The following is a 23,889-nucleotide window of genomic DNA, read 5'->3' as shown; positions in this document are numbered from 1 at the left end:
CAGGGTTGGAATCCGGAATATTTTCAGGAAAAGAGGAGGATCGACATCCGGGAGGGAGGTGTGAATTAGAAGGATTAGTTGTGGATCACAAGGCAGCAGGAAGGAAGGGACGAGGGGAGTGTGACTTCAGATCTAACGATGGAGTGTCACGGGGTGGAATGAGGCTGGCGACAGCCTGGGTAAAAGGAATGCAGCGCCCAATAAGGAAGGGTCGAGTCAATATAAGATGAAGGAATGTCACGGAGGTGAATTAAATAACCTGACGATAGGCAGGATAAAGTGCCACACGGCACGGAAGTGATCTCACGGGGAACCTTGGTGGATAATAGAAAAGTGACTTGGGAATGGGATAGGTAGGGAGAAGGGGAAGGGTGGGGGGGAGTCGAAGAGGCTGAGATGGGAGAAAGTGGGGGAGGGAGGAAAATGGAAGATAGGGAACCAAACTCTCTCCCCCTCCGTCCAACCCCCATGGGGTTTCCTTGAACTGAATAAAATCGTCTGGCGTTTGCAGCCAGAACAAAATATTCGAAGTTAGTCATGGTAGGAAGTTGGCCCCCCCCCCAACACATACATTTCGTCAAGTGTACAATTAACAGCTGTTCCAACCCCCCCCCCTCTCCCCCGTGCATGATCTGTTGGCGTAAGTAGCAGGTGTGCTCCTCCTAGTTGCGGGTTCGGCTCCCGTATTTCTATCACGTTCCCAACAGGACTGTTACCTCCCGCCCCCAAAGCACACAGGGCAAAGGTAACTGCATCGGTCGCAGCTACTCAGAACCTTCTTGCGTGTGCATCCCATGCTGCCCCCTCCCCATAAGTGATAATCCGGTCATTTGGACTGGTCGCCTGGTCCCAGATGACATCATAAAGCTGTCTGGTGTCGTTGATCATCAAACTCGCCCCTTCCTCTCCCCAAACCCCAATTCACGCCTTTCCCCCCTCATCTGTTTCCCTTTTATTTCCCTTAGGAAAGGACGCGCCTTCTCCCGTTCACTACTGCTATTAAACTTTAGTGCAGTGGCAAATGTAGTATCAGTGGTAGCAGATGTAGGTAAAATCATAACAGTAGTATTTGTAGTAGTAGCAACACCAGCACTGGCAGTTGCAGTAGTGAATGCACAGTTGTGCAAACGGACGCTTGTGCGAGCACACGCTCGCATGGATACCAGTTCTGATGGGCGATTACATGTTGCAATCTTGTTGGAAAAAACGTCGTGGACAGGAAAAAAAAATCGTGAAGACTGATGCAAAATATGCAACACATTGAGTTTGGTCCTGTGTTTAGCTATAGACATGTAGGCCCTTGCCTGTGCCCTGTTGACGCGCACGCGAACACACACACGTGGCGCAGTGGAAGAGTTCCTCCTTGCAACTACTGCGGTCCGGGGTCGAATCCCCCCCAGGGTTGAAATTATTTCAGTATCACTGCGCTGCGGGTTGTTACTCCAACTCTCGTGGGCGGGGAGTTGGGTGTGTGTGTGTACGTGTAAGGTCACAGAATTACCCATAGATCGGTCATATATGAACTCTCTTCCGGAAGGGTAATAGCTGTCGATCACGAGTCCAACACGTGATCCAAGACCATGATGAATCACACACACGTATCTCTGTCCGCGTACGATTTCCCCGTTTTACCTTACACTGCACTACTTCTCCCCATCCCTTACCCAACCAATAGGTGCGTCGCCCACTCTTGCCCCCTCCCCAATAGTCAATGTATATTTCCCCCCATCCTCACGCGAGCTTCCTCCACTTCCTCCTCTCCCCTCCCCCATTCAGTGTCATTGTACTCTGTCTTCCCAAACCTGATTAGTTCGTGTAATTAATCAGCCAATCAGTGAAGTGTCGTCGAATGACGCCAGGAGAGGGGACGGGAACACTTCAAGTAGACTTGAATATTCCGACCATCGACATGACGTCATTCAAGTTTTGTGGTTTGGGTCTTCGAGTGCGGGAAGTGTAGCCCGCGTCACATTGGGCGGAGTCTCGTTCGTTTGGGTAGAAACGGCTTTGATTACAGTGTTTTGTTTCCCCTAATCTTAACCATTGCAGGAAATTGCGTCATATGTTGAGAAACTGAAAAACGTATGACATTGAACAGATTGTTTAAATTTTATCATGGAAATCTAGAATAATGTAGACGAAGTTGTCCATCAATTCAAATTTATAACGGTGATATTTCGCCCGTTGTGACGCGGAAAAATAATCCTCAACAGAATGAAGTCGAGTCAGTGGACGCACAGGTTAGGAGGCAGAATGTAACTGTCAGAGGGCAGTGTGAATGTTTGCTACGACGAAAGAAACTAGTTTCCCACATCGTCGCCGACATGCACCAACGCTCTTAACCCTTATGGTCAATATCGCCCCGTTGCCAAGTGTTTTGGGGTCGTGGATCAAGGAATAAGGTTTGGGCCAGCCACTGAGGAACATGATATTCCTAAACTGTGGGAATGTTGTCGGGTCACGTCAAGTGTACATGGTGTGAGGTGGTCATGATTTAGAAAGAAAACCCATTTGAAGAAATGGGGAGAGAAGTTCGGGGTGATTGTTTACGTGAAGAAGGGAGAAAAAGTGGGTTCTTGCGAAAGGTCAAATAGAAAAGGCGGAAGAAAGTATTTTCTCCCTCTGTCTTGGCAAAGTGCTTTAGGCTCTGTCTTGGCAAAGTGCTTTAGGCTCTGTCTTGGCAAAGTGCTTTAGGCTGCGTTTACACCAAGCGAATCGAATAGATTGAATTCATGAAAAAATCAACACTGTTCATGAATCGTCTGGATTTGCCACACTACTTTCAATGTAACCGTTTATTACACCAAGCGAATCGAGTCAGTTGACCCGCCTGTTGTAAACTAGTGTGGCGAGTCAACAACACGATTCATGAATAATGTTGATTCTTCATGAATTGAATCTATTAGATTCGCTTGGTGTAAACGCAACCATAAGGTTCGCGTGGGTTGTCAACAATTAACCCATCTCACCCAACACGGGTGCGATTAAAGTCGAAACAAATGGGTTTACGGTCGATCGAAGGCCTGGGTCTCCTCCACACACCCCGGGATTAGCTTTATAAAATCTGCCAACGTGTTCAAGGGATTGATCTGAACGTATGGTATAGTTTGCCCTCACTCACTCACACACACACACGTGCTTCCCACTCCCCCATTCCTTCGTTGTAGAGAGTGGCCAAGGAAAAGAAGAATGTCACCACACAAAAGACTGCTATTATGCCTTCCTCTGACGTTGAAAAAAACGAATGTTTGCTTGTTGCGCAGCACCGTCCCAGCCATCACGCCAAAGAATAGGGAGATGATTGAGCTTCCTGTCCTCCATGCCATCCTTCCGCACCAGCTCCTCCCTACTTCCTCCCTCCCTCTCCCTCAAGCTTCCTTCATTTCCACTTGCCCTTCCTTTTTCGATTTCGGTATTGCTGGGTTTTGACTACTAAGCCGTGTTATCTTTACCTGATAGACTAGCTAAGGGTCAGGGACATGTTTCATTGATATTATGTTGGGAGACATCATATCCATGCGTAAGGGTATCCGTCCACATCTGTTGGGAACAGTATATTTTGGTTTATATATAATGTGTGTGTGCGCGCGCGCGCAGTTCACATTGACAGGTATAAGGTGGAGGTAAAAGGAAAGAACACAGGAGAGAACCCCCACTGTTGGATATATATATATATATATATATATATATATATATATATATATATATATATATATATATATATATATATATATATAAACTTATTAAGCTCCTGCGTTCTTTCTTGGTGCTCCATGTATATATATATATGTATATATATTATATGTATATATATTATATATATATATATTATATATATATATATATGTATATATATATATATATGTATATATATATATATATATATATTATATATATATATATATGTGTGTGTGTGTGTGTGTGTTTTAGATGCGACAGCATTCTGACAACTGTCCAATTACTTCTTGATATTTTCTATTTTTCTTATCAGGACTTTTCCTGAAAAAAATATATATAAAAAGTTGAACAATTGTCAGAATGCTGCCGTAACCAGTTCAACATGCATCAAAGAAAACCTGCTTCCCTCCTTTACGATATATATATATATATATATATATATATATATATATATATATATATATATATATATATATATATAGACCAGACAGAAGGTGGAGAGACGAGATCGAGAGGTTTGTGGGAGTGACGTGGCAGAGGATGGTGCGATCGTGTGAATCATGGAGTGCTATGAAGGAGGCCTTTGTTCAGCAGTGGACTCAGGACGGCTATTTTGATTGATTGATAATATATATATATATATAATTTTTTTTTTTTTTCACGCCCCACTGGCTCTTGTGTTAAAGGTGAATTTATTGTTTTGCAGGCGAGCTAGGGACGAAGCGGTTCTGTTCTGCACGGGACTGGGGCAACTACTGCGAGTGGATCCAGCGACCGGCGGACGAGCGCGAGTACCGGGCCTGCATCTTCACGTGTACGGGAAACAACTGCAACACCGCCCACCGCACTCACACGCCCGTGCCTGCGGCCGCAATCGCCACGGCTCTTCTGACCCTCCTCCTCTCCGCCTTGGTCATGTAGGGCACGTCACACACGTGATATATAGTCATGGCATTTACGGTCGTCGCGACACGCGTCCTGTTGTCATCGCGTGTGTAACGCAAACACGTCACTGAGTTACCTTTGCTACGTGTGCGTACGGACAAAGCTTGTTGATTTGACACAGGCCTTCAGGGATGAAGTTGACATTCCAAAGAGACGTTTCTCCTGCACGTATATGGACTACAACAACCCTATGGACTATTTTATATATGTCAACCAAGATACTTAAGTAGATAAGAGGATTTGTGAATTTTTATGTGCCCTTTTTTATTATCTGTGAATATCGTTTCTTGTTCGCAGCTTGATTGTAAGCGTGCGATTTTTTTTACCATTGGTCTGGGGTAAATACCCTACAGATGATCATGGTCCTCGTTTGTACTTATATTAACATGACGCCTTGATGTTTGTGCAGACGACCAGCCTCTTTGTATTAACGTTTTGACCACTCACAAGAGAAATGTCACACTTTGGCATATATTGACGACATGACGTAAGCACACTCAGAAAGAAAAGACGAAGTATACACGTGCAGACGACGACCCTGAAACACAGTCAAGAAGACTATGTAAATGTACAAAAAACTCCATTCTTTGGTAATTATGCAATTGATGTGTTGCCAAATTCACATTTATAACATTTTGACACGTACATGTACCCGTGGTGGCAAAGAAGCCCCGTCGTTTGTAAAAACAGTACCAAAAATACCTGTCTTCCCATGTAATTATCTGAATGAGGTGACATTTGTACCTGTGTTCACACGACGGGATGTTCACTGAAAGAGTGGCTTCAAGAAAAAAATGCAAAACAGTACGTGTGTGTAGATTTGACAACATCTGCGTTATGTCCAGGACACTTTTTCTAAGCTTGACAAAAGGACTAATCGTCCGGAGCGTGTGACGGCGGGAGCAGTGGGTAACCTTTGGGTGACGTCACGGATTAGGCGCACGCGTGTTACGGTCTCTGAACGGTCGAATGGTGCGCGGTAATGTCACTGGTTTATCGATCTGTGAATTTTGAGCTGACTTCGAAACGTGACGATCTTGCAGGAGGAGTACCCACCCAGTGCCACAGTGACAGAAGCAATGAACCACGATTCCGAAGTGTCATCGAAGTAGTACCACAGGAGAACCCACCCCTGTGGTACAGTGGCATAATGTGTGCAAGTCACGTGCAGATGTTATCATCACCTACGGGTGTTTAGTCTACCTTACACCAACTTGACGGAGATTTACCACCTTCCTCCTCAAGTAGTCTTCTCGTCTCTGCTTCCATTAAATGTACATTGCTCCAGTATTGTCCACCATCACTTACCCAGTTCACAAAGAAAAGGAGTCTATCAATAAAATTGATTCTCAAATTCCAGTAAATAAACCCAGCCAACTTACTGTATAGTCAGGATGGAATGGGCGTCGCAATGACCTTGTGTTAGTCCAAAATGTGTACACCGCCCCCTCTCCCACGTTACTCGACCTTGCACACTCCCCACCCCCCCCAACATCCTCTCCCACCTCGCTACACACTTCAGCCCCACGTTTTCTGTGGTGGGCAGACTGTTCTCCGAGACTTGTGGATTAATTAAGATGTATGTCTTCATAGGTCTTTAATAAAACTGATAAATATTTTTCGTTCATGGGTTTTTCTTTCCCTCGAGGACTACACACGATGTGAGACTTCAGACAACTTTTGAACAAAACTGTTGTTACTCTGCAACCAAAGAATTCCATTTATCTGTTTATGCACATTTGCAACTGTGTACTACGACTACAAGAACATGATCCATATACTGTACTAAATATCCTGTAGATCACAAGACAAAAATAAATAAATGTAGAATGTGTTTATGCTAAATGTTACCAACATGTTGGCAACACTCGTACATCACCACAGCATCATCGGCTGACATGACGTCATCCGCTTGGAGTTTCGTTTCGAAAAATCGTCGACTTTCAGCCGCTCAGTAATTGGCTTCGTCTTCGCGGAAACAGATTCCAGTCTTGCGAGGAATTGGATCGCTGATATTATCACTTCTTAAAATTGAATACGTTCGTGAACTTCCTTAATTTTTGCTTATGCTGCCTGAAGGATTCTCCCCCGGCTGAATAAAGTAGCTTGGCAACAGATAGGATAAATACTAAAGACGTTAAAGTAGCGGAAACGGTCAAGTTTGAGGATTTTTCTAAACAGAACAAAAGTGTAGCGTTAGCCAAATCAAATTAATTAAATCAAACTAATCGAATTGATTTGTTTACATATTCATTTACTTCAAGTTTTGTTTCACTTGACATTTTAACTAGATGTTTTTACATTCCATCCACCTCGCTCTTTCCTTCACTCTGGCAAGAAGCGCTGGTAAATTCCACCACCTTAACAACTTCATCACTCAACTGAAATTGCAGTTTTACTACAAAATTATTGCCAAGGTCAGCCAAAAAAGATATGCTAAAGTAAATTTGAGTTCTCAATTAAAGTTTTTCATTTGCTACATGTAGTTCGTTTTCAATGACTGGCTATATCTTGCGGATCACCCGACCGGTTGAGTTTCAAGTATTTTGGAACCAACAAAATTTGTTACTATTACTTGAAATTATTTGACTGAGCCCTGTAATGCATGGCCACAGCATCTGCTAATTATTTACTGAGCATATGAACAATAATCTTAAACGAGGGAAAATTACATACTTATTCGAACAAATTTATTTGTTTCATTAGATTCGTGTACCGAGCAATTAATGTAATGATGCCAATAAAATTCGTACAACTATTCTGCCTAACCTATTGATGTTGCCACAATATTCTACGATAGTTTCCGAGAACATTTATACATGCAATGTCAAAACGTGTATAAACAATATATAATAATCAAATTATTTTTAACGACAATATCGAATAATATAAGCACGGATGAATGTAGACTCTCAGGCTGCTGTTGCACACATCTGATCTCTCCATTTTTTTTAAATATGATCTATCTCTGTCATGTTTGTATAACAAAACGAAGTGATCAACATGTAACTTGCACATATTGTAAGTCTTCCTGTCTCATGACAACGGCAAAAAATGTAGGAAGAACAGCAAAAGTTGGCAAAGCCTAAACAGGAGCCATAAAACGACTGCGCCATAACGAACTGCCCAACTGTTGTAGCCGCGCGCTACCAACATTTGAATTGACTGAAGGTGGTCACCCTATCCAGACTATCACACAAAATAATACATAATTATTCTCAAACTCACTACAGGAAATATGTCTACTTCACAGACTTCCGAAATAATGAATGCCAGTTATCAACATAACATAGTAAGGGGAAGACATGTAGTTATATACAAACCTAAAAATACGCTGTCTGAAAAAAAATCTTAAATAGACTTCATGAAATTTATAGAAAAAAGACCATGAATTCATCTACAACAATCCTTCCTGTTCTCCATATATTCATGCATATTTTCATTGTATAATCAAAGAGCCAATTGCAAAAATATGTATATTACTACTGTAGTAGTGTGACAAGCATAAAATATTTAATCACTACAAACATTTGGTACTAAGATTTTGCCTTCACTATAGTAAGACAAAAAAAAATAAAATAAAATAAAAATGCAAGGGCCTCCATTTTGGACCTTTCCTGTTGAATATACATTCCCTCCAATTTTTCTCAATGAAATTTATCACTGTTATAAAGATAGTAATGTTCCAATAAACTGGCTTTCATAAACTACTCCAGGTGATAAGTGATTAATAATTAAGTGCACTTATTATTCTGGGGACGACAGGGTTGTGAAATTGCCAAATGTCACGATTTGTTTAAAAGATTTCCGTATTATCTACCCATTCATTTTCAGTCATCAGCTTTTACAAGCCAACCTACATGTTAAAAAACGCCAAAGTTCTGAGTATATGTTTTAATAAAACTAAAGAACAAATGAAAATTTATTCTACCAACCCGTACATGGAGTAGACGGGCACTGCTCTGGGTAAAATGCATCACCACTAGATTTTAGCGTTACAGAACCAAATTATACAATTAGTTTATAATAAAGTTTAATGTAAGAATACTTACCTGAATTCCTTATCTTAAACTGAATTATTTCTTCTTCCTTTGGTTGAATGGCGAACCACAATTTGTGACGTCTTCAGTAATATTTTCAACAACAAAAAAAGCTTCACTCATTACACTTTTGCACTCGTTCGTTTGACCCACGGCATATGATTATTTTTCCTAACAAACTCCACTCAATGAATGTATTCACTGGCTTAATTATTTTTATATGTCGCTTCTTTAGGAATAATCCACTGTCCTGAGGCCAAGTAACAACTAACAAGTCAAAGTTTGCTTGTATGATAATGATGGCGACACTAACGACCATGTATAAAATGTTGGTATTACCATAATTCATCTTGTATAGAATATTGTAGAAATGTATATGATAATAATTTTGCTAAAGTTTGCATAATGGCATTAGTAATTTCTGATGCCGCTTTATGGCTTTACACAATTTTATGTGGATTATTGGTTCATATAAACATGGCTGGTGAAACCACATAAGATGGCAAAAATATAAAATCTCCAATCGATATTTCAATTAACTTGTACTTTGAAAGACTTGTAGGAAAATATGTTATTTTTCTAAATTATAAATAAAAACATTTATCGTACTTTCAATTCTAGTCTGATTTTTTAATAACTAAGCTGATCTTGCTGTATCCAACGACCATTACAAGTCACAAAGAATACAAAATAAACTAAACTAATAAGGTTTATTGGTTTTATTATATTTACAATATGTTTATCACTTCATTTTAGAATTTTATGTGCATACAATATAACTGTTCATGTTTAATGTTGATAAGTTGTGATGAAATGGGGACGGCGTCCAATATTAGAGGAAATTACGTCTACAAGGCTTCGTTTTATTGGTAGGAAATGGTCGAAAATGAGCGTAGGTGCTAAGGATGAATCAATAAGAAAAATAGGGGGAAATTATGATATACAATAAAGAAGAAAAATTAAATAAAACTAAGCCACGATTTTCTGCAGCCTGTTATTATGATCAGAAGAGACTATACCCATCAACCCATTTTTACTGGAAAAAAAAAGCCGGGTTCGTTACCTCTCCCTGACGGAACTGTCGACTGCCAACTTTCTACTACGCTCTTGTAATAGTGATTTTAGTTGTTGGTGACGAGGTGCAATTAGTATGGATATGAGGTTTATTTATAAAACCATGAACGCTGAGAGAAACAACACATTTTTTCTGAGAAAAATGTGTCCGATAATTTATGTGGATCACGTGTTGGACTCGTGATCGACAGCTATTTCGGTCCCGGAAGAGAGCTCGTATGACCAATCTATGGATAACGCTATGACCTTACACGCACCCACACCCCCAACTCCCCGCCCACGTGGGTTGGAGTAACGACTCGAAGCGCAGCGATACTGAAATAATTTCAGCCCTGGGCAGGATTCGAACCAGGTACCCCCAGGGCTGAAATTATTTCAGTATCGCTGCGCTTCGAGTCGTTACTCCAACTCTCGTGGGCGGGTGTGGGTGCGCGTAAGGTCATAGCATACCCATAGATCGGTCATACGAGCTGTGTGTGTGTGTGTATACATACATACATACACACACACACACACACACACACATATATATATATATATATATATATATATATATATATATATATATATATATATATATATTTGGATAGAATGTGTCTATGCTTTGACAAATACACTTGGAGGTAACATGCAATTCTTCGTACAAATAAATAAATATATAAATAATTAGATAAATAAACTAATTGAAATAGACCAAACGCGGTGATGATTCCATTAGCATCCCTTCTGTAGACTACACGGCCTCTGCGCTTCGGTCACTTTGCCCGGGATGTCCGGGAAATTCTGAGAGGAACCGTCCTCTCGCGACATCCCCGCCGCCGCCGCCGGCTGCCGCCTTCTGGTCCTCCAGATGCCGCTGCCCGTGGCGCCCGACCCGCTCGACGAGCGGCCCCCAGTGTTGACGGCGCCTCCGAAGTTCGAAGACGGGTAGCGGCAGAGGCTGCACCATCGGGAGAGAGAGAGAAAAAAAAAAACATTGCACATTAATTGCCACGGTATTTTTATTATGATCAAAGTTTTACCGAAAATGTTCTTGTGTCTTATCATAACTACCGTTTTCTATTGTTTATTTGTGCATTCATTGCCTCACAGACATAAGGGCCAAAAATAAAAAATAAATTACACACTGGTACATCGTTTTTTCTATTTTATCTACTCTGATTATATTAAAGATAGATAAATTAATTACAAATTGGTACCTCTTTTTCTGTGTATTCTGTACTTTAATGACACTATGTATTCATTCACTACCTCACAGAAGCAAAGGTTCGATGAAAACCCAAGTAACTTCAGATGACATCACGAATGTCACAATAACGTGACATCGTGGAAGCTTCTGAACGTGACAACACGTACTCCTAGATATACATATAACAATATGGCTAGACTGGTTAAAAAGAACATGCGCACAGCGAAACATAACAATAAAATTAAAGTTGCCGGACAAGCGAGATGCAACCCAATAGGGCTTCTTTCATCTCTACAGAACAAAATATAAGGAGAGAATAGGCCCAATAAAGAACGACGAGGATGTCTTGATAGATTCGGGGGATAAAATGAGCGGAGCGTTTAATAAATATTTTCTCACGGTATTTACGAAGGTTAGATATGGTACCTGACTGCGACCCGATTTTCAGTGGGGATGAGGGAAGTTGATTAACATCAGCATTAATGGAGAAGAAGAAATCAGACTGATAAACTTACGGCTACAAGTTCCGTGTCCAAACGATTTTTTTTTTTTCGAGAGTGCTAAAAGAGTGCAACTTTGAAATCTGCAACCAATTAACGGAAATATTTAATAAGTCGATAGACACAGGATTTGTCCCTATTTCTTTGGGTAGGCAAACGTTGTTCCTGTTTTCAGAAAGGGTGACAAATTCGCTTTGCACAACTACAGGCCAATCAGTTTGACGTCGGTTATAGGTAAAATGCTAGAATCAATAATAGCTGAGAGAATCAGAGTTCACAGCATGGATTCACCAAGGATAAGTCATTTGTAATTAATCTATCTTTTTACATTTATGAATGCAAAGCGTCAGATAAGAATGGTAGTTACTATTTTATTTACCTTGACTTTAGCAAAGAGTTCGATAAGGTGCCCATGGTATAGAAAGAAAAGTGTTTAAATTAATTAGAACATTGATCAGTGACAGAAAACAGTGGGTCCCAATTAACGGTGTAAAATCTAAATGGGGCCAGTGTTATTAGTGAAGTTCCCCAGGGCTCAGTATTGGGTCCCTTATTGTTCATTATGTATATAAACGACTTGGACAATGGGATTAGTAGTAATATTAGTAAGTTTGCGGACGATACTAAAATAAAACGCCAAAACAGGTCAGGACAAGACGCCTGGATACTGCAGGAAGATCTGAACAAAATTTTCACATGGTCAGTGAAATGGCAAATGGACTTCAATATCTCAAAATGCAGTGTATTAAACATAGGTTTATACCACCCAGAAAACAGATAACACATTTTTAGAGAAAACTCAGTGCGAGAGACTTGGAAGTGCTAGTGAATTCTGGCTTTAAACCCAGGAAAACGTGCATTAGCACCAGGAATAGAGCTAACGGGGCATTAGGTTTAATTGCTAGGACGGTGACGAATAAAGTTGCGAAAGTAGTTATAAAATTCTATCTGCCGTTAGTTAGACCCATCCTTGACTATGCTGTACAGTTTTGGTCTCCGTCCTGAAGAATAGATATAAACTCACTAGAATCAGTACAGAGGAGGGTGAAATTTATTTATGAGGACAGGCTTAGGTACCTTAATTTATACTTTGGAAAGACGTAGAGTGTGGGGTGATCTAATAGAGGTGTTCAAGTGGATCAAGGGTAATAAGGGTGATGCAGACAAGGTCATAAAATTAAGACAACAGGGCAGTACTCACATTACTGGGTTTAGATTAAACAAATTTAGATTTAACACTGAAATTGGCGGGAACTGATTTAGTAATAGGATGGTCAACGAACGGAATAAACTTAGCCTAGTAACCATGAAGTGAATGTTGAAGCTATCAGTTGTTTTAAGAGAAGGTTAGATAACTTTATGGATATGGATGATATTATTATTTGTGGAAATATCTTTCCTTATTTGATTTTTTGCGGCTCCGAGAGCACATCTTTGTTGAGCTTTAAAAAAAATGGCTATTCTAGCTATAAGGGTTGCCGACCATTGCGCTAGGTTATAAGCATATCTGGTAGGAATCTCTTACTCTCCCTCCCTCCCTCCCTCCCTCCCTCTCTTACATCTGTCCATCTCTTCAATGCATGAACACCCATAAGTATATTTACACGTTAAAAAAAAACGGAAATTTATCAAATAGCTCGACGCAGCCAGAATGGTAAGAAAAGTGCCACCCGTTTTTTTTTGTTTTTTTTTTCAATCCGGAACGAAGGTGGACAGGAACAACACGCCCGGAAGACTTCCTCCAGGAAGTGACCCCACCCACCTCGAGTTCCTGTAGGTCGAAGGCCAGATAGCCACGGGCTGGACGGTCACCGGGGACTCGTTGGTCTTCAGGGCGCGGTCCGTGAGGCCCAGCCTCACCATGTAGTCCCTGAGATGGCCGCGCAACCATTCTCGCTCCTGCTGCAGGGTCCTCGCCTCCTGACGAAGGGACAGCCACTCGAGCTGCACGTTGTGGTACTTCCTCCAGAAGTTGCGAAGATCCTCGTGGGTGTCCAGGAGCTGGTCTGCCTGATGAGGGTGACGGGTGTGCGTGAATATTCATATACTAATACCGTATATCTAATTGACCTAATATTTCTATTTACATATTTATTCCTTTAAAGTACATATTTTATTCTATTCGCTCGTTTTTATATTTGATCATTTATTCATCTAACCACTTCTTATCTCTTTTTTCGTTCATTTATTTGCTCGTTCAGTTATCCATCTATTTATTTCTTTGTCATTCCCTTTGCGGATTCATTCATCCGTTAACTTATTATATCTTTAAATACTCTATTTTCGTTTTATTTAATTTCTAATTTATTTACCCCTCATTAGGCACGCGCACCCCCTCTATATATAATATATATATATATATATATATATATATATATATATATATATATATATATATATATATATAATGTATGCAGAAAACGACCAAGGAAAATAAAAGATTATAGCCCAAGCACCTTCGTCCAATAAGACATTTTCAAAAGTACATAGGAGTAACAAGTGTGTGTACATATATATATATATATATATATAATATATATATATATATATATATATATATATATATATATATATATATATATATATATATATATATATATAGCCTCCTCCACAGTACTTGGTGAGGACGCCGAGAGGAGATGAGGGGAGAAAGAAAGAGTCGATGGGGCTTCAGGAGAAAAACCGAGGCAGCAGCGAGTCAGTGAAAGGAGTTGCATTCACGCCGAGGATGAGGTGGGAGGGGGAGGGTGGTTAGAAGTTCTCAGTCCCTTCCCCCTCCCCTCTCCCCCCTCAACTTCCATTTAACGATAGATATTGCCTTCTTTTGACTACAGGAGATTGGGGGTCCTATAATCGATCTATTTGTAATACTCTCAAAGACGATGACTGTGTGTATGTGTGTGTGTTTGTGATTCACCATGGTCTTGAATCACGTGTTGGACTCATGATCGACAGCTATTACCCTTCCGGCAGAGAGCTCAGAGCTCATATATGACCGATCTATGGTAATGCTGTGACCTTACACGCACACACACACCCAACTCCCCGCCCACGAGAGTTGGAATAACGACTCGCAGCGCAGTGATACTGAAATTATTTCAGCCCTGGACGAGATTCGAACCCTGACCGCCGTAGTGGCAACTGGGAACTCTACCAATTGCGCCACGAGTTGTGTGTGTGTGTATGCGTGTGTGCGTGACTATTATTAGGAGAGAGAAACCGAAATGACATGTTGTAAAAAAGGGGGAGACTGGAGGGCGAGATGCCACGAGTTCTTTGAGATGATACAGATACACAAGGAGAACGGAAGAAAACAAACTGGTCATAAGAATGTATGAGGCCAAGCCAAGGTGGAGGCAATGAAAGGAAGAGGAAGTCGGAGAGGAAGACGGAGGTAAAGGATTACCATCAAGTTAAAACTCCCCAGTGTCGTCCAATTTAACCTCGTTGAGGTTTCGTTTAACTTCTTTCGGTCCGTAGGTTCCCCAAAGCCGAAGACAACTGCTTACACTTACATAAGGAAAAATAAATAATCAAAAATGACCTCAGGGGTACTTGAGTTCCATCGCACCACTTCGATCTCACCTGCTGCAGCACGAAGTCCGGGTGCGTGCCCACCACCTCCTCACTCTCCGGGACTCCAGGGGGGCGTGACTCGGCCACCACCTGTAGGGCGGTCGCCTCCTGCTGCAGGAAGGCACTGATTCGCTCGATGGTTCGCGGCTTCAGATGTGTCTTCGCGGCGTCTGGTCGTCGTCGAGGTGGAGATGGCGGGGGCGGGGGAAGGCACGTTAAATTAGAGCCGAGTCACATCACCAAGAATTGGTACAAATATATACATTTAGTGTCATACTCATTGAGGAAACTGGATGAACAAGGATACGTACAGAAGAGAAACTCACTCATCACAGACACATATCACGGAGGAGGAATGAAGGTTAGCAAGATGTCCAAGTAACTGATGCTGCCACATGAAGGAATGTGACAAAACTAAACCAGAGATTAACAACGAATACTTGTAAGTGGTGGTCCTGCGAGACGGACGTCGGGGAGAAGCATCTCCCTAGCGCCCGTCTTCAAAACCTATCAACACTCTCACCTCCATCTATAGGTGCAGCCCCGATGGGCTGACGCTCGGTCTCTGGAACGTGCCCAAGATTTTTTTTTTTTTTTTTTTTGTCAACTCTAAAGTTCCTCCACCTTTTCGCACTAGGAGAGCTGGCAACCGGTGACGGATCCTTTGTAACCATTACACAAGCCGGTGACATAGAGACAAAAGAGAAAACTGCCCAACATTTCTTCCCAAAGAGGTCAATGGGAGGGCCAAAGGGCCGTTGGTAGCCGTTGTGTGGTTGCTAACTCATAGTCAGTGAGTATTATTATGTGTGGGAAAAATAGGGAGAATGACACAAGTAAATTATATGGATATATGAGATCAAAACGGCACAGGCAAATAACACAGGATAAGTACCGTAGATAAATGCCTCGAATTAGTGGAAAACGAGAACCGATTACACGACATAAGTGAATGAGAAAAATGACCGTTAAACACACACACGCACACACAGGGGAGGGGAGGGGAGGAGGAAAAGGAACGACTATCCCGGACAGCACCCCACACTTACGATCATGCGGTTGTTCGACGGTGGCCGTGTCGGCGACGAGAGGGGGGAGGATGGTGCTCCCCTTCGTGCACTGAATCCGAGAGGAGAGGTTTTGGGCCGAGATGGGCAAGACTCTTTTGACGCCATTGCGAGGCTTCGAACAGAGCTCCACCTGGAAGGAAGGAAGGAACACCTTTGACGATGTCACAGTAACAGTCAAATACGTTCTACAAGTTTCCAAAACAGTTCTACTGGTTTCTTGGCAAGATTCGTTTAAGTGAGTTATGATACTTTTTTCTTCTAAAAAGTATATATATATATATATATATATATATATATATATATATATATATATATATATATATATATATATATATATATTTTTTTTTTTCAAAAAGAGGTTACGAAAATATTTTGTGATTTCAAGGGATCAAGAGACCGAAAAAAATAAGAACCACAGTTCTAAGCAGAATAAAATAGCCTAGCGTGAGCCAGAATAAAACATATTGAGTCCTTCGGGATTAAACTAGATTTGAAATTCCCTCTGAGGTGAATAAAATCGTCGGGCACCAAATAGAAAGCGCGTCGCCTGGTAGATCGAACCATTTGAAGCCCAACAGGGACAATGTTCTTCTGGCTGTCGTCAGACGATTTTATTCAACCGGGGGACATCCTGTGTAAGGAAAGGTCTTGCGGGTGCCAAAGAGAACGACGACGACGACGTCCGAGAGGTTTTCGAGTTCGACTAACTCTTGTCCTTGAGAGACAGGTCACCGAGGCAGTGTGTCCGAGCGTCTGTGTCACTTATCTGCCACGTTGCAGTTGCGTGTCGGAAGAGCTGTTCTTCCGGGTCCGAGTGTCCGCATGGTTGGGTGGCACCGTGCCAAAATGTTGGAGTGTCACGGTGGCACTCTGCCAGGCTGTTCTGCGGTGCTTCGCGGGGGAGTCAGAAGCAGAGGCCCGCGTCACGGTCCTCCCTCTCTTTCTCACGAGGAGCGACAGTGGTTACATTTAATTCTCTCTCACTCTTTCTCACGAGGAGCGACAGGAATTTTAGGGGCTACATTAAATCCCCTCTCTCTCTCTCTTACCTTGCTGGCCGCTGGGGACACGGAGCTCTCTGCGAAGGAGAGAGCCACTCCTTCGTCCACCGAACTCATCTCCACGAGGACCTGATCCTCGAAGACAAAGGCGCCCCCGTCGCCCATCTCCTTCTTGAGTTTGAGGCTCGGCTTCTTGGGGCGGCGCGTCCGGGTCATCCGCGGGGACACTTCCCCGGAGGAACTCGCCAGGGGAGGCGGCGGGGACGTCTTCCCCACCAGGAAGGGCGGGGGAGGCTGGGGCGGGGTCGTCTTCCGGACGAGACGTGGCGGAGGCGTCGACTGAAAACAAACAGATAGATAAATGAATGAATAAATAAATAAATAGATAAATAAACAAACAATTAAAATCTCGTATCTACATGATACCGAGTTCGATCCCCCAATGGCTCCCGGTACATGATGCCCTAACCCTTAGGGTGCGCCAGTCACCTCTACTCCCGCCGCCAGAGGGACGGTATCGCTGAAGGGGCCAGGAACCTCACTGGAAGAATATGCCTAACTCGCGTAGTAAAGGGACTTCCCCCTTCAAATGAAAAGAATCCTCTGGTACGGCGTTTCCCAACCTGGGGATGCTGAAATCAATTATAGGGGGTGCTGGGAAGCGATGCACACAAAAATCACATTGATATGTCATTGATTACTCAGTTGTGCATATTTAACTCTTTCCATGCTATTTTATTTTTCTAGGGTATTCTTATCTAATTCTAAATAAAACTATTTTTCTAAAAAACGCTGTGGAAGTCGGGGACAGGTGGTATTACGGTGACACTTTGTCCTAAAAATATTCCTGAAAATGCGCTTGGGTAAGTCGAGGTCAGGTGGTATTCTTCTTCTTCTTCTTCTTCTTCTTCTTCTTCTTCTTCTTCTTCGCGTTCTTCTTCTTCTTCTTCTTCTTCTTCTTCATCGCGTTCTTCTTCGCGTTTTTCTTCGCGTTCTTCTTCGCATTCTACTTCGTGTTCTTCTTCGCGTTCTTCTTCCTCGCGTTCTTCTTCGTGCTGGGGATCCCGTGTTGAGGTTCCGCCCCGAGGCCGAGGCCGAAGGGGAAAACGAGGGATTAGAGCGCGGAAAGCTGCGGCCGTAGGCCGCTGTTTGCGCAGCCAAGCCCCCGGCAAAGCCGGGGAGGGCGAAGCCCGCGGCTTGTTTCTTCTACAAACAATATTGTCAATTTGTTTCTGTTCTAAGGAATTAAGAAAATAAATCAAGCAGTACACTTCACTTTCTTTTATCCTTCTAATAACAAGATAGGGCTGGTGGACTGCTTGGACAGGACAACAGGGGGTGCTATGGTCGGAAAAGGTTGGGAAACGCTGCTCTAGTATCAGGGTTGAAATAACCAGCGGTTCTCTCCTTGCGGACATCATCGCACCGAATAGATGGAGTCACGGGGTGCTAAAAGAGAAATCTGAGAAATTCAAAGTGATCACATTAGTCATGGGTCCTAAAAGAATGCCACGGACCTCTGGTCCGCAGGGGGTGTTAAAGCAGGAAGGCAGGAGTGGAGCAAGGGACCTCTCCTCGGGACCCTTCCTCGAAGTAGTCTCGACGTCTCACCACCCTGACGTCTGTCTGGGCACTCTGACCCTAATCGTGAGGTCGCGTTACTGCCTGTCTCTTTCGTTATTTTTCCACACATGATTTGTTTACAATATTAGGAATTCTGATGTCAGCAAGACAGAGTCGTTTCGGGCAGATATTTGCATAGTCTGCAGGAAACAAAATATTTTCGTGGTGGTGGTACATTACAGAATGAATACATGAACACATATGTATGTGTGTGTGTGTGTATGTATGTGTGCGTGTGTGTTCACCATGGTCTTGGATCACGTGTTGAACTCGTGATCGACAGTTATTAACCTCCCGGATGAGAGCTCAGAGCTCGTATGACCGATCTATGGATAATACTGTGACCTTACACGCACACATACCCCCAACTCCCGCCCACGAGAGTTGGAGTAACAACCCGCAGCGCAGCGATACTGAAATAATTTCAGCCCTGGGCGGGATTCGAACCCGGACCGCCGTAGTGGCAGGCGAGAACTCTAACCACCGCGCCACGAGGTTGTGTGTGTGTGTGTGTGTGTGTATGAGTGTGTGTGTGTGTGTGCGCGCGCGCGCGTGAAGTCCTGCTTCTTACTCTCCAATTATATTACCATACCTAGCTTCAAACTAGCTTACGGTCCCGATTTGGGCTATATACTTAATTTCCAGCTTGAGCTATATCACCTTCTTAGGAATTCGATGCTTTGTATATAAATGGAAAACTGTATTTCTTCACATCCTTTCAACATTTAGTCTCTCAATTTGTTTTCACGACCTCTTAAAATGTGTGTGTGTGTTTGCATGCACGTGTGAGTGCGAGCGCGTGCATGTAGGCAACAAACACATAAACAAGCCTATGCTTGTCCCTTGGCAACTATGGGGTTATGGTATCACCATAGTTCTGACAAGACATTCATAACACCCCTCCACCCCCCCACCCCCCATACTTTATGTCGCCATTTCGGTGGCCACCACCCGAAAAGCCATAATTCTCGCCGGGATCCCGTGCATCGCCAGGTTGTCGCCGGACAAGGAAGACTCCAACCTTGGAACTGTGAGACTCTACCCTCTCCACAGACACCAGGTCTCAACTCACCTATATATCGTCCTCATTTGTCTATCTGGCTCCTGCCGGCAGTCGATTTTATTCCCCTGAGAAAAGTCTCACCCCACCCCATCCCCTGTGAGTATACCCCCTTGAGACTAGCGAAGTCCAGACACTGCGGCGAGCGATACAAGGCGGAATGAACGATAGGTTCAGACACGTTTACGTACAACCTAAACGTGGACCCATTCATTTTGGCGTTGTGTTCATATTTTTTCGTAAAGTTTATAACATGCTACCTCATGCACCGCTGCCCCGTCATCATAATAACATCATATGAGTATTGTGTCAGCAATATCTTGCGCTTCTATCCTTGAGGACAATGTCGCATCGAGGACCAAGAGGTTAATCGAGAAGACTTTAAACCCTTCACTACGGATGGAAATAAATAAAAAACCAAGCAAATAAAAGATAAATAAATTAAGAGGGACAGTCACTTCGTTGGGAGTGGTGAAAGCGATGGGATCACTTCCAGCTAAATAAAATAGATGAATAAATACATAGATAATAAATAAATAAACAATTGGATAAATGATAGATTAATAAGTAGATAAGTAATTAAATAACACAGATAAATGATAGATAAATAACAAAATAATGGACAAATAAAATAAAATAAAACCTCCTTTAGTCTGGTAACCCTTAACTGAATAAAATCGAGATTCGTCGCAACAAATCTGCAACGTTTCCCACTAGAACGAGAGATAGCATGCTACTTAAAGACATAATTAATTCTGAAACGCTTCACCCTTTCCTCCTTATTTTGACTGTCGTCAAACGATTCTATTACCCCCGTGGCGGTTCCTCAGTATCGGAGAGTTTGTGGCTCGTCTCTGTTTCTTCCTCTTGTCACCGCCGATTCCAACAAGATTGGAATCGGCTCGAAACGATACAGAGAGGATTGGATTCTACTGCAAACGACAGCACATGTCAGAATCCCATTTATCCGAGGATATGTCGGGAAAACCCGATCCCATTCTCTCTGGAAATACAATCGACAACAGTGAGCAGCGCATATTCTGTTTCTTGTTTCAATTTTTTTCTATGAAAGAGTAAATATAATTCGTTCAAATAATCATTTTTGTATATTTTTCTTTCTTCCTAATGAAACACAAATGGTAATGAGGGTTATTCATTTAACAAAAGCAAAAATCACTCCGATAATAAGGTAGGCAATCATAAATATGATATATTTTTTTTAGCAAATGCGAACGCTTGTGTACAACAAAAGTCGACGACAAGGGCTTCTATGCAAACCAACCGGACAAAAGCAGTTTCGTCTGGTTTTCTTTAGTATATACGTTTTTTCAACATATATAGATTGACAGCGCTTTTTATTTACTAGTTGAACACTGACATACGACTTCTTTAACCCCTTTACTACATAGAAACCACAAAGATGAATGAAATACCCCGGCGGCAGCCAGAATACAAGGAAAAATGTCATTTGGTACGGGAGGGTTATGGAAATGAGCAATATGTAATATATATCAAATGCATGCGTTTAGCTGCATTCTTTACACTATACGCTTAGAAACCTTGGGGACTTTAAGAACACAAAATTCGATACGCAGTGGACGAAGTGAAGAATACTCGGACCGCAAAACTAATAGTTTCTTGAGATCTACTGTACGATCCCCACCGGCTGATTAAACATTTGACGTAAACTAGAATAAAAGAAAAAGTCCTGTTCCTAATTGTGTCAAATGGATTAAGTCAACAGAATATGATCAAGACACAAACACACAAAACATTGAGTATAAAAGGTAGACACAGTGGCGCGGTGGTAGAGTTCCCGGTTGCCACTACGGAGGTCCGGGTTAGAATTACGCCCAGAGCTGAAATAATTTCAGTATCGCTACGCTGCGAGTCGTTACTCCAACTCTCGTGGGCGGGGAGTTGGGGGTGGGGGTGCGTGTAAAGTTACAGCATTACCCATAGACCGGTCATATATGAGCTCTGAGCTCTCTTACGGGAGGGAAATAGCTGTCGATCACGAGTCCAACAAGTGATCCAAGACCGTGGTGAATCACACTGCAATAACAATTAAGTGCACTCCACAGTGTCTATGTGAGCTACCACTCAATGTGATGTACATGTGCAATCAAGAACGTGTGTATGATGCATAAAAGTGATAAATGGTAACAAGTATATACGCACGTTATACACAATGTACGTTAGGGGGACGTAGAGACGGGCACGCACACGCACATATACACACACACTCCCCCACTCTTCTCTCTCTCTCTCTCTCTCTTACACACACGCGCGCGCGCATACACGTGACATGCTGGTGTAATGGTTAGCGTAGAGGATTTCCGACGACGCAAACTCAAAATCGAGCCCCGTTCAGGATTTGAAAGTATGATAAACAATGTAAGTTGTCACTGCCTCCGTGAGTCCAGTCCGTGATACAATACCACTGTGAATCACACAATCACATACACATAATTATTATCACCATCATCCGGGAGGGTAATAGTTGTTTATCATGAGACCAATACGTGATTTAAAACCATGGTGAATCACACACACACGCACATACACACGCACACACACACACACACACACACACACACACACACACACACACACACACACACTATCTGAGGCTAGATATGATAAATTGAAGAATAGTAGACGGGACCCAACAAGCGTTGCTCCTTTCCTGTATACTGCTATTAGGTAGATAAAATAAAGTAAATACACATATACACACACTATGTATATACAGTACGCAGTGCGCAGTACACACCTGCGGTGTGTCCACCTTCTTCGCCTGTTCCTCTTTGACTGAAGAGAGGGGAATTGTCTGTGGTAGGAAGGGCACAGCGCGGTCAGCGGGCGTCTCCAGTCGGGCGCAGGATGCCCAGAGCTCCACCACGGACTGGCCAAGCGTCAATGCCTTCTCTAGCGCCTGCAAGAGTGTGGAAGACTATCAACTGTCTGCAGGGGTTTGAGTGAAGGTGCTCTAGCACCAACTCCCTTATAACTCCGTGTTTATCTGATAGACGTCCAGGGGAGCAAGAACGTTACAAGTTGCAGGACTGCAAGGGCGTACTGCCTGACACTATGGAGGCCTTGTTCAGGACGAAGTCCACCGTTATTAAGGATATATATATGGCAATAGAAATCCAAAATGAAAAGAAATAGAACGAGGAAAAGTGGAAAATGTTTAAATTATCCGTTAGAATTGAATATTAATCTCATCAGATCTCTCTCTTTCCCTAAAAGCTATATCTTATGGTTTGACGTGCAACTATTACATTAGATCAATGGAGACCAACATTTCTCTTATCCGCTACAAATGAAATGTTTACCTTTCCAGATCAAATTCCCTTCCCGCTTCTATCCCTCCCTCTCTAGATCGTTACACCTTTGTTTAAAATTGGGTTGCAAAACCAAGGAATCAAATGTCCGGGAGTGTTTATGAAAGAGCATCTCCCCATAATAACACGAACCTCCAGACCCAAACCTCTATTTGAATGAGAGTCTGGTTCCTTTCTTGAATTACTTTTCCTTTTAAAATTCCTTAATAAATCGAGGGAAGAGTACCTACAGTCTCTACGATTACGTTCCAGCGTTATACCAAATACACCAAGGATCAATTAAAAGAATAAGCAGATCCAAACGGCTATCCCAAATGGGGCAACGCAAAACATGCACCCCCATCTAATTTCGAAGTACGTTGGAGGGCTTGCCGCCCCCATGTAATTCTATGGGCGTTTGTATATGCTGGCCGTATGGTTCACAAGCGCTTGCAAACTACTGTGCAACTGATAGCAGAGTGAAGGTATACTAAAAGTTCAAAGATACTTTCTTTTCATACTAGTCTCCAGTCATAAAAAGAATTCCGCGTGACTCTGGATCGTAGGGATGTTATTATATTTCTTAAAATATTGACTTCATAAAATCTATGTATGCCATACCCCATACGCAGGGGCATAGTGACATCACTCACATGTTTTGTTCTGGCTAACTGTGTATAAATAAAGTCTAAATGCTTCAGAGCGTTCATCCCAGAACGACCTCATTTAAAATGATTCCGAATGTGGGCAGAGACAAAAGGTTTAGCACTGGGGGTTTTCACGTCAGTATCTTTATAATAATGA

General features: G+C 42.5%; 2 protein-coding genes and 1 long non-coding RNA gene across 5 annotated transcripts in view; 1 reads left to right on the top strand and 2 right to left on the bottom strand.

Annotated features, from left to right (window-relative positions):
- Positions 1–6,241, top strand: part of bou (glycosylphosphatidylinositol anchored membrane protein boudin) — a 52,778-nt gene extending 46,537 nt beyond the window's left edge. For both annotated transcript variants that reach the window (XM_076192802.1, XM_076192803.1), the window contains one exon: positions 4,385–6,241. In XM_076192802.1, coding sequence (XP_076048917.1) covers positions 4,385–4,599 — 215 coding nt within the window. In that variant the 3' untranslated portion in view covers positions 4,600–6,241. The remainder of the gene's footprint in view (positions 1–4,384) is intronic.
- LOC143029801 (uncharacterized) overlaps positions 1–10,050 on the bottom strand; it is a 247,475-nt gene extending 237,425 nt beyond the window's left edge. Inside the window, exon 1 of the long non-coding RNA XR_012966876.1 lies at positions 8,676–10,050. This is a non-coding gene — a long non-coding RNA (uncharacterized LOC143029801). The remainder of the gene's footprint in view (positions 1–8,675) is intronic.
- Positions 10,051–10,356: 306 nt separating this feature from the next.
- Positions 10,357–23,889, bottom strand: part of LOC143029798 (dynein regulatory complex subunit 2) — a 24,534-nt gene continuing 11,001 nt past the window's right edge. For both annotated transcript variants that reach the window (XM_076192800.1, XM_076192801.1), the window contains 6 exons: positions 22,533–22,694; positions 17,122–17,412; positions 16,052–16,202; positions 15,012–15,172; positions 13,189–13,436; positions 10,357–10,677 (listed from right to left, as the gene is read on the bottom strand). In XM_076192800.1, coding sequence (XP_076048915.1) covers positions 10,452–10,677; positions 13,189–13,436; positions 15,012–15,172; positions 16,052–16,202; positions 17,122–17,412; positions 22,533–22,694 — 1,239 coding nt within the window. In that variant the 3' untranslated portion in view covers positions 10,357–10,451. The remainder of the gene's footprint in view (positions 10,678–13,188; positions 13,437–15,011; positions 15,173–16,051; positions 16,203–17,121; positions 17,413–22,532; positions 22,695–23,889) is intronic.

This window comes from Oratosquilla oratoria, chromosome 11 (genome assembly GCF_046742065.1).
Source record: "Oratosquilla oratoria isolate Oo_2021 chromosome 11, ASM4674206v1, whole genome shotgun sequence".
In the NCBI taxonomy this organism is placed as follows: Eukaryota; Metazoa; Arthropoda; class Malacostraca; order Stomatopoda; family Squillidae; genus Oratosquilla; species Oratosquilla oratoria.
This window is presented reverse-complemented; position numbering and strand designations above follow the sequence as displayed.